The following is an 11,532-nucleotide window of genomic DNA, read 5'->3' on the forward strand; positions in this document are numbered from 1 at the left end:
ATTTAGTTTTTCTTTTTTTAATAAATATGCAAACATTTCAACAATTCAATTGTTTTCTGTCAATACGGGGTGCTGTGTGTACATTGAGGGGGAAAAAAGAAATTAAATGATTTTAGCAAATGGCTGCAATATATCAAAGAGTGAAAAATTTAAGGGTGTCTGAATACTACCCACTGTATACTTGGAGATGTGAGTGGCCAGCTGTTAGTGTGTGCGTGTTTTGTGTGTCTAATTCCCGTTGCATTGTGGGAGTCTATTATGCCATTGTCTGGTGAATGGCTTCCATTGACTCAGCCTTGACATTAGAAGCTACCCACTAATCGCTTCACTTCATATATTTGTAAGTCTCCTTCACTCAACTGTACAGTCCTGCTGTAGCAGCATCCACTATGAAATAAACCAGCTCATAAAAACAGTCCACAATTATCAATCAATATACAAGTATAGATTCACTTTCAGGCAGAAACCCCCTATGTCCAAAATTGTTCTATTTAATATTTTTTCACAAATTGATACTATTGGTCAATCACCATGTAAATCTGTTATTTTTACAAATTATTGACCAATCTGAAGTGTGTTAAATAGCTTAGATGATGCAATGTTATTGGCTCAAGAAACATGCTGGTTTTTTTTTTTTTTTTTTTTTTTTTTTTTTTTTTTTTTGGTTTCCTGAAAAATTATGGTTTGGAGATGTAAGGGTTCTGCCCGACGCCAACGATATGGACATGCTGCTATAATTATGTACAATATATAATCCATCCATCCATTAATTTTAATCAGAATCCTTCATTAAGAAAAAGCCCATGTCAGTTTTCTGCTGATTACAAGTAATTGTTTTGTACAAAATCCTGTTGAATTCCCAAAAGATCAGAATTTAAATTTTTTGCTTTTCATCTTCACAATCTCAACAAAACTGTCACGGTATTAATATTGCAATCAAAACTGTTTCTCTCTTTCCATCTGTAGTATTACCATGGGTTTGCCGCTCAACCCACCAGCAGATTCGGCTCGCTCAGCCCGACACGCCCTCTCTCTTATTGCAACTGCCCGGCCGCCTGCCTTCATCACTACCATTGCAAGAGAGGTGAACCAAATGAAACCAAAATGCCTGAAGAAATGTTTATAAAATATATGTATTGGAATTATCTAGTACTAACTGTTAGCCTAGAAATGGCTTCTCTTTTTGCAATGCCATTATTAGTTTTGTTAGAATAAATATATTATTATTTTTTATTTTTGCAGGTCCACCGATACAATGCAGCCCAGGCTAACTCTCAGTCACAGCAGAACGTTCACACCACCACTCTGGCTCGAGCCAAGACTGAAATATTGAGAGTGATTGACATCCTGATCGAGAAGATGCCTGGAGATGTTGTCGACTTGCTTGTTGAGGTAATCATATTAAGCCGTTTTCATTTGTGAACAGTGATATTTATCACAAGATGACAAGAGTTTTTTAATTTTTTAATTTTTTTTTTTTTTTAGATTATTTATTTATTTTTTTCAAGGTTGCTGTGCCTATCATGGGTTATTTAATTTTCATGTCCATTATGTAAAGGCACAGAGCTTATAGCACCTCCTCCTCACCACCTCACATTATCCTCTCATCCTCAGGTGATGGATATAATCATGTACTGTATTGAAGGTTCTCTGGTAAAGAAGAAAGGGCTACAAGAGTGTTTTCCTGCTATTTGCAAGTAAGTTGGGTTGGGAGTGAACTAAGCCTACGCATTTGTTTCAGTGTCACTTTCAGGGTGTTAATGTTCGATTATTGGCAACATCTTCAGGTTCTACATGGTGGGTTACTGCGACCGCAGTAACCGCATTGCTGTCGGAGCTCGTCAAGGTTCAGTGGCCCTCTACGACGTTCGCACTGGAAAATGCCAGGTACGTTAAGAGACCTGTCCCCCACACAATTATACCATGAAAATAAACATCCAAGACCCAATCAAGCTTACGCCTCTTCGAAATATCCATCAATTCGTCCATCAATTTAATCAAGCTGTTTCCACATCTATTACCTCATTACAAATTTGAAATTAGTGGATGTTGGCTTTGGTCTTTTGCTGACTGTTTTCATAAATCATCATCTATTATATGTTCACTTTTTCCACTGGTTGTTTTTTTTTTTTTTTTTTAAATATATTTTTCATACAGAGATGACTGCGAGCACTGTTTTGATCACTTGATTGTATTTATTAATGGAAAAAGCCAAACTTTTTTCGCCTATGTGGAAAAGTACCACACTGTGCCACCGTTGGCCGCAATAATTGAAATGAGTCATTTGCGATATCAGATGAGCCTTTCGCAGCACTGTGAATGAAATTTGGCCCACTCTTCTTTGCAGAATTGGTTTAACTCAGTCATTTTGGAAGGTTTCTGAGCATGAACTGCCCATTTAAGGTCAATCCACAGCTTGGATTTAAGGTCAAGCTTTGACTTTCCCACGCCAATGTTTTTTAAATTTTTATTTTATTTATTTATTTATTTTTGGGGGAGCCATTCCATAGTAGGTGGACTTTCTGGTATGCTTCGGGTTGTTGTGCTGCTATATTACACAAAAGCGCTTCAGCCTGAGGGTACAAACTGATGGCCAGAGGTTCGCCTCCAGGTTTTTCACAGCACGTGGTCCAAGTCCTGAAGTTGCAGGCAGCCACTTACCACCACACTGCCACCACTATGTTTGACTGTTGGCATATTGTTCTTTTTATCACATTCTGTGTTATTTTTATGGCAGATGTAACAGGACGCACACCTTCCAAAAAATTTTATTTTGACTTGCTAGTCCACAGAATATCTAAAAAAAAAATGTCAGGGATAATCATTTTTCTTGTCAAGTGTGAAATGAACTTGTGTGAAACTTGTGTTCTTTTTTGTAAGCAGTTGGCTTTACACAATCAGGATTTTTGGGACCGATCAGCGAGTTTAAAAGAACGATAAACGAACAGCCGATCCGATCACAAGATGGAGCAATGTGTCTTCTTTAATGACTTGTTCAGTCTCAGACGTGTTGTCTGTCCCACACCGCCAACATGTTATTTTTTTAAATAACTTGATTGCCGGTCAGGTATTTGCAGTACTACGTCAAAAGACAACGCGACAAGGTTAAAAATAAACTACCTTTTGGATTCAAATATACTGTACACGATGGCGACGCAGAGTAAATGTCTTTTGCGGAGCCGACCAATGACCTCATTGATGGGATCGGCGAATTTATGACATTAAAGCCGATCAGCCGATGAGCATAAAATGCTAATTATCGGCTGATACCGATCAAGTCGATCAGATAAAATGCAGATACAATGCAGCTCGTTGAGCATGTTGGGGATGCTCTGGATAGGTGTACACAACAGCGTGTTCCAGTTCCTGCCAATATCCAAATATCCAGCAACTTTGCACAGCCGTTGAAGAGACCAACATTCTACAGGCCGCAATCAACAACCTGATCAGCTCTATGCGAAGGAGATGTGTTGCACTGCGTGAGCCAAATGATGGTCACACCAGATACTGACTGGTTTTCTGACCCCCCAGACCTCCACAATAAAGGAAAACTGCACATGAACAGATATTAAGAGATGTATTAGACCACCACCTATTGTAATGTTTATGAAACAGCTGCCCTAAATTAACAGCATTGGTCAAAATCATGTTTTCTGTAATGGTTATGCACCACAGTATAGGAGCTCTTCAACCGAAATTATGTTTGATGTGTCAATGTTTCGTTAACCATGAATTTTCCTAATTATACACTTAATTTGAGTGCTATCAGTGTGTGAACGTCAATACTTGGCAATAATGTTGAAACACCTCACATCATTGTTGTTTTATTGATATATATATATATATATATATATATATATATATATATATATATATATATATGCAGATAGCGAGAACAGGAAGTAGACTGAGAAGAATCAGTCAAAGAAACAGCTGGACACAAATATGCACAAATGCAGAGTAATGTATCTGACAAACGCCTGGTTACAGAAGCTTATCAAACTGGTGGCAGATGGCCATGCAGTGACTAGCACCTACGGTTGGACACGCACACACACACACAAACGTAATGTGTATTGAAGTACGAAGCGCTGCAAATGTTTTGGGTTTCACTATACTCTGTTAATGGGCTGATTTATTTCTGTACACACTTATTGTAATACACCCAATGAACAGTTATTTTTCATGTTCGATACTGAGCCCCTCATCCAATTTTAAATTCACAAATGAGAAGAAACCCATTCCAAATCATTTGGTAAAATGTTTTTATTGTTAACTCACACTCAGGCTTTACCTGTCAATACAAGTACTTGGTACATTCTAATTGAAGTGTGTAATTGGGAACGGGAATTAGTCATACACGCCCTGTTTTATCACGCTGCACTATTTGCATAATGTTTTTGATTACTGCTGGCCACTGTGTGTTTGAGAACGCTCTGCACCATTTGCACAATTGTCACTGTACCAGATCATTGCACTATTAGTCACTTTAAATTGCTCTAAATTCCTTGAGGACTGCATAATTTGCACAACTGCTATTATGTCAGCATCACCACACTAGTGGCACACTTTCATTGCTCAATGACTATCCACATTCGTGTTTTTATCTCCTAAATGTATATTTTGTTATGGTGGCTGTTTTTTTTTTTTTTTGGTCATACTTCAGTGGCTCTAACTACCAGAGACAAATTCCGTGTGTGTCTTGTAATATACTTGGCCTTTTCCCACTGGTTTGGATGGGAAGTAGACTTTGTCATTTCTTGTCTCCAAATTTTTTGTCACTGCATTTGTTATCACTTCATCCCTTTTCTCCATGCCGTTGACTGTACAAGTTTGCCCAAATTTAATGCTATTATAACTCTAAAATCACTCCGCCCACAACTCTCCTATTTAATGCGCCGTCTGATATCACAGCGATCCCACTCCCGAATTGAACATTTTTCAATGTGAGGCTTGGCACTGCGATGGATAAGGCCCATATACATACACAAACACAATGAATAGGTTTGTCATCGGTGAACTGCGCTCTGCTAAATGCAGTGCGTAAAGGCCTTAATGTTAGCCAAATCCATTTTGTTTTTAATATTTCATCAGGGTTGAAGATAACATAGTGTTCTTATCAGAGCCTATTAACCCACCCCCACACCACAAAATGTAGAACTGTTGTGAGAAAATAACTTTACAAACATGAGAAAAATCAACTTGAGTTGAGATCAACTTAATTCAAGACTTTTATGTGCATTCAGCTGCTTTGACATAACGTAAATGATAATGTAGAAGCGTTGAAGGGATGAAGCCATGAGAAATAGGGATTGCGATGTTGCCTAGGAGCAGGCAATGGAAGCCAAAGACTGAAACATGAAAAGATTGAAAAATTGATTGTTTGGCAAGACAAACATTGGCTTGGAAGGCTGGAGAAAAAAAAATCTAATAATTCAGCCAACACAACTGGGATCCAATATGAGGGAGAGAACAAAGTAAAAATATAAGATTTTCATTTTATTGTGGTATTATATTTTTCTTCTTTAATTGTCACAGATGGGCTATAATTTCAAGGTCGTCGGCGCCCAAGGCGACGTACCTTAATCTCATCTCGTGGTGAGCGTTTCTAATCCCAGTCACAGGCAAGGTCGGGATGGCGATTTCTGCGAGTACCTTTTATTACGTTACACACCCTTCATATGGTGGGACACTTTATTTGGTTACACACAGTGCAGCGTTGCTTTATTTCGTCCCGTGAGTTCTGGTGGCGAATGGTAGCATCTGTTGGACCAGAAGCTGCCACTCACCTGGTGGAATTATCTTGCTCAATCCAAACATTTACTGTCAAGAAAAATACCTGAGATTTTCTGCTTTGTCTCAATGGAATTTGAGCAAGGACCGACATTTGTTCTTTGGCCCATCTTTATTATCGCAAAATCGAATTTATTGAAGTGTGAAGTTAAGATGGCGTGACAATGTCCAAAACACAAAGAAATTGTTTGTAAATTGTGTTACATGTTAGCGAGTGAGAGAAATCTTGTAAAACAACACTTTGACTATACAATGTCCTATTCTCAACTCAGTCTCTTCCTGATATAATATTTTACCTTTCACAACGTGATGGAATAGGGGTACATTAAGGGTACTCCAATAAAAAGTCCACCACTATTACCTGGTTTAATTATTTGAAATTACTACTTAGTAGCACACATTACACAAGTGTTACATCTTCCATTCTTAACTGTGACTTCATCTCTGTTTGTTTCTAGAATATCCATGGTCATAAGGGCCCAATCACAGCGGTGTCATTTGCCCCTGATGGGCGTTACCTGGCAACATACTCCAACGCTGACAGTCACATCTCCTTCTGGCAGGTATGTACAAATTGTTTTCTTTTACATGGGCATGAAGAGATTTGTCTAGGTGCACACGCAATAAAAAGTAACAAAATCATTTAATGCTGAAGTGTTGCAAAAATAAATCCGCAACAGTGAAAGTCTAAAAAAAAAATAATAATAATAATGTGCACCATTATACTGTGCCGTGAACATTTTTATTTTCTATTATTATTTATGAATTATATTTTTCCATTGTTTCCTCACTTTGTTGAAGGTCATCAAACAAATGTAAATGTCAGACCATAATATAACCCAAGTGAACTTCAAATACTGTTTTAAAATGATTTCATTTATTAAGGGGGGAAAAAAAACTATTTGAAGTTACCTGGCCCAGTGTGAAAAAGCAATGATTAATTAATAACTGGTGGGCCATCCGCAGCAGCAACAACTGCTATCAACTGTTTTCTATAACTGGCAATGAGTCTTTCATGTCTGTGGCGATATTTTAGCCCACTTTTCCTTGCAGAATTGTTTGAATTCACCAAAAATGGGTTTTTGAGCATGAACGCTAAATGTAACGGGACACACATGTTCCAAAAAGCTCAACTTTCATCTCGTCAGTCCATATAATACTCTCGCAAATGTCTTTGTTTTTGGTCAGCAGTGGTTTTTGCCTTGAAACTCTGCCATGGATGCCATTTTTGCCCAGTCTCTTCCTTATTGTTGTCATGAACACTGACCTTACCTGAGGCAAGGGAGGCCTGCAGTTCTTTAGAAGTTGTCTTGAGTTCCTTTTTGGACTCCTGGATGAGTCATTACTATTCTCTGGGGAAAATCTTTTGTAGGCCGGCCACTTCTGGGAAGGTTCGCCACTGTTCATTGGTTTTCTCAATGTGAGGATAATGGCTCTCCCTATGGTTCACTCGAACCCTAAAGCTTTAGAAATGACTTTTGTAAGTTGTGAAGTTTTGAAGTTCACCTGGGTTATGACTGTCTGATATTTACATTTGTTTGATGATTTACCATTTAAGTAGGAAAACTATGCAAAAATAAAAGAATTTGAGAAAGGGGACCAATAATTTTTCATGGCACTGTTTATAAAATGCATGAGTGTTCAACCGAAATAAGAATTCAGAAAATTCTTTAATAGGAATTGGACTTTAAAGTTTTATTTCTCAATGAGGGTATAAATATTTATTTTTATCGCTGTAAAGTTATATCATTATTTGCTAATAACAATATTCAATAATAATTTGCAAATGACAATAATAAAAGTTAAGGTATTTTTAATCTTGATCTATATTCTTTTTTAGTTGCTTGCTCTAGAGCGTGTCAAAAGCAAGTACATACAAACCCTAACGGCATTACAATAAGGACAAACAGCTACTCCTCCAAGAGGCAGGCAAAACCTTTTATTTGAGAATTGACATTTAGGAGACCTAAAGCAGAAATTGTTTTGAAATTGCCCACATCAGATGAACACCAGTCTGCTGGGCAGCATCGGGATGTTGAACTCGGCCCCTCAGCTGCGCTGCATTAAGACCTACCAGGTGCCTCCGGTCCAGCCGGCATCTCCTGGCTCCCAAAATCACTTGAAGCTCGCCCGCCTGATCTGGACCTCCAACCGGAACGTCATCCTGATGGCACATGACGGCAAGGAGCACCGCTTCATGGTTTGAATGGGATACTGTGAAGTTTAGCTCCAGTTCTTGTATAGGTCACACCAACATCCAGTGTCTAGCTTCATGGTTATTGTGGACCTACTGTGAAGAAGCGATTACTCTGGGCACTGACGTTTTACTTTCAAAATCATGTAGAATCAGGCTTAGATTGAAGGCTTAATAAAAGCAACCAAACCATTTTAAAAAGAAAGATCCTGCTCTAAATGTAGGTTTATTGTGTATATAGTATTGTTTTATCTCCCACAGTGATACTCATGAAGGAACTCACTTGATATATGTATTTACTGAAACACAACGCTTATGTTCTAATTTGCATCCATGTCATTTTAATTATTTATAACTTCTAGTCATTCCTAATTATTTGTTTGTTTCCCCCCCCCCCTTAGTCACAATTGGAGCCATTAGCGGGTCCCGGCATTCATTGCTATTTATTTAATGTCAGTCTTTATTATACTAGAAAATTATGTTTGGTTCATTGTGTTGAATTTTTAGGAAGCAATCTTATTTTATAACTGGATAAATCATTTCACTTGACATATGTGCGTAGATACAGTTGCAAGTGGGTGCTGTTAAAATACGAGTTGTGGTTTGATGCCATATCCTCTCATGGCATCATCCATTGCTTTGGTTATCATTGCTCCTTCTTCAATGGAGCAGAATGGGTCAGATTGTAGCGTGGTCATCTCTTAAATGAAAGGTCACGTAAACTAAACCCTAGTTGCTCTTGATAGGGCACGTTAATGTGAAAACAGTCACTGTCGTGTAACTGAGAAAGCATTGTCATAACACGTCGAGTCCATGTTACCATTATTTGACATTTCATTGCAAGCCGTCAAAACATGAGTGAGATGCATCCTACAGGAATATTTGCCGTTTAATACATTTGCATATTAGCCAGTATTAAAAATAAAAAAAAGTCATTTTGACTTTCGTACTCTTTACATTACCAGCCCTCAAACACAAACAGTTCACAGCATGTCAATGGTATGAAAATATTGCTGGATGTTCAGATATTTCAAGGAAATGGGATGGTGTTTTATGATGCCGATGACACATACTTCCCCTTGTTCCCACTTAATTATTTTCATTGCACCGGCATCCGTTCTGCTCAGTAGATTAAATCGCTACATGTACAGTATTTATAGTAGAGCTTCCTTGTAATTTAGTCGAGTATATATCTTGCACAGTGTCCTATTTGTCTCTTGTGGTATATGTGATTGTCTGAACGCCTGCCTTACATTTACTTTTACTTTAATCAGTGAGTTTCTGCGTTAAAACAAACAAATGCACTAATCTGACTACATAATTACATTTAAAATAGCTTATCACCATGTCTTTTGTCAGTTGCCAATGCAGCTTTACTCGGCATATTTGCTGCTTAATACTACTACCCGACAACGGAAACATGAAAATGGTACACACACTGAAGTCAGTCAGTTTGGTTATGCATTGGAAAGAAAGTAATACAGCTTTTGAAAGTATGGCCATGCGCATGCATTGCTTCTCACGGTGGGCGACTGGCAGCCTTCCCACCACATCTGGTGCATGAAGCACATAAAAGAAAGTAAAATGCTCACCATGATCCTGTGACACGTGTTGCATGCAATGACATGCATGTTTTTTTTGTTTTTGTTTTTTTGGGTGGTGTGGGGAAAATCATTATGGTCTGGATCTATTTGTCTCACAGTTTAGTTTCATGCAGTTTTATGCACAAAGAGGAATATATCCGATAGATTTATCAAGTGATGGTTACGTTTTAATTGTAATCCAATTTAAGCAGTGTGAATTTATTTTTTGGAAATATGGCTCATTTACCCTTCCACTCTCCCTACTGTCCTTGTTCCTTCCTCGATCTCCTGTCAGTTTTCATTGGCGGTGTCAGAAAGCTTCTAACAGTGCTACACACCTGTAAACACAAGTGTTAAAGCTTTTCACAAGTTTCTTCTCAATTTAGAGGGGGGGGGGGGGGGGGGGGGGGGCATCCAGTAGCTCATCAGACTGCGCTTGAGACCTCCTCACCAGTGCAGTGGATATTAGAAGTCTTACACACTCTTGTTCAAATGCCAGGTTTTTGTGATGTCAAAACAGGATCAAAATAGTAATTTCTGTAAAGAAAAGCTTACTAGAACATCTGAACTGTATTAATCAGAGAGTTTAAATGGTGGATTTAAATGTGATTGGGTAATTCTGAACACAGCCACATCCCTAATTTTAAGAGGGTGTGCGCACTTGTGCAACCACATTATTTTTACTCCCCTACCAAAAAGTATTTGATTTATTTAGTTTTTCAATTGAGTCGTACAGATTATAGGTCACATTTATGGTGGAAAAAGTCTTGAAATATGAATCTTGGTCTCGTTTTTTGGGGCTCACAAAAACATGGCATTTGTACAGGTGTGTGTAGCATTGAGATCTCTCAAAGAGCATTGAGATCTCATTCTTCGGTTTTCTCCAGCGTGCTCAAGGGTTTGAAAAAAGCTGTTTATGTCAGCCTCTCAAGGGAGCGAAGGTGAGAAAACGAAGGCAAAAGCTGAAGAGTAAGTAACAAGTGAGGAAGATCAGTCATCCAAAAAAAACAACAAAAAAAAAAGGAAAACATTCTTTGGTGAAGGAGGTGAACCGAAAAAGCTTAAGTGGCATGATGCAATGTGGTAGAAATCGTCATGGTTACTACAACATCATTTTATGACATTCAACTGGATTATTTTGGCAAAGATGAACATTTTTAGCAACTTATTTCTGTTTGACAGCTTCCTCTCCTTCAGCTCAATTGTCAAGACCCCCCCCCCCCCACCCAAATAAAAAAACATTTGCATTCCGTAATCAAAATGTCATGTTTGACCTTCCTCTTCAAATAAGTAACGGTCGAGTGCAGTAAAATACAATGGCCTCCACTCATGAGGATTTTAATGTTTAGTTTTAATCACCTTGCCTCAGTTGCTATTGTTACGTGTTTGAGAGTAACAAACATATCGTAAAGGGAGGATTCGTTTAGGGCCATTGTATTATACTGTATTGGTGTACCTTATTAAGTGACTCGTGACTATCGTGTTCATGTGCTGTAAGAATATTAACTTGCGTGTGTGTATAGTGCATGCATGTGACCCTCTCTGTAACAGTTTGAATCCACTGTGTATCAAATGTGTAGTGGTAAGCTGTGTTCTTGTTTTGACCATGTGACTAATAAAGATGGACATCAGACAGATTGTCTTTGTGCATCTGGATATTCTTGCGAGATGCTCCCCCGGTCATGTGTGAACCAGGAAGTAGCCTGGTAACTTGCATGCAGATAGGCAAAAGAAGATCCAAAAAAAAAAAAAAGTACAATTTTGAATGTCTCTTCTTGTCATTTGAGTCACAATGGGTTGCCATAGTGCTGCATCAGAATCGAAAATGGTATGTTCCTACCACCTAATGTCAAGCTCCATCAACCTAAAAGTGGCCTGCTTACATACTGATAAAGGAGCCCAAAATCACTTTTGTTAATGGTTGAAAGACGCCGGAAGTCTCCTGGGTGCCATTATTTATTT

The 11,532-nt window shown here is 38.3% G+C and overlaps 1 protein-coding gene across 2 annotated transcripts in view; it reads left to right on the forward strand.

The window, feature by feature from the left end:
• Positions 1-9,972, forward strand: part of LOC133413649 (WD repeat-containing protein 7) — a 110,183-nt gene extending 100,211 nt beyond the window's left edge. For both annotated transcript variants that reach the window (XM_061698270.1, XM_061698271.1), the window contains 6 exons: positions 967-1,084; positions 1,243-1,392; positions 1,615-1,697; positions 1,788-1,887; positions 6,252-6,356; positions 7,796-9,972. In XM_061698270.1, the coding sequence (XP_061554254.1) occupies positions 967-1,084; positions 1,243-1,392; positions 1,615-1,697; positions 1,788-1,887; positions 6,252-6,356; positions 7,796-7,999 (760 nt within the window). In that variant the 3' untranslated portion in view covers positions 8,000-9,972. The remainder of the gene's footprint in view (positions 1-966; positions 1,085-1,242; positions 1,393-1,614; positions 1,698-1,787; positions 1,888-6,251; positions 6,357-7,795) is intronic.
• The last annotated feature ends 1,560 nt before the right edge of the window (positions 9,973-11,532 follow it).

The sequence above is a fragment of the Phycodurus eques genome, chromosome 15 (genome assembly GCF_024500275.1).
Source record: "Phycodurus eques isolate BA_2022a chromosome 15, UOR_Pequ_1.1, whole genome shotgun sequence".
NCBI lineage: Eukaryota > Metazoa > Chordata > Actinopteri > Syngnathiformes > Syngnathidae > Phycodurus > Phycodurus eques.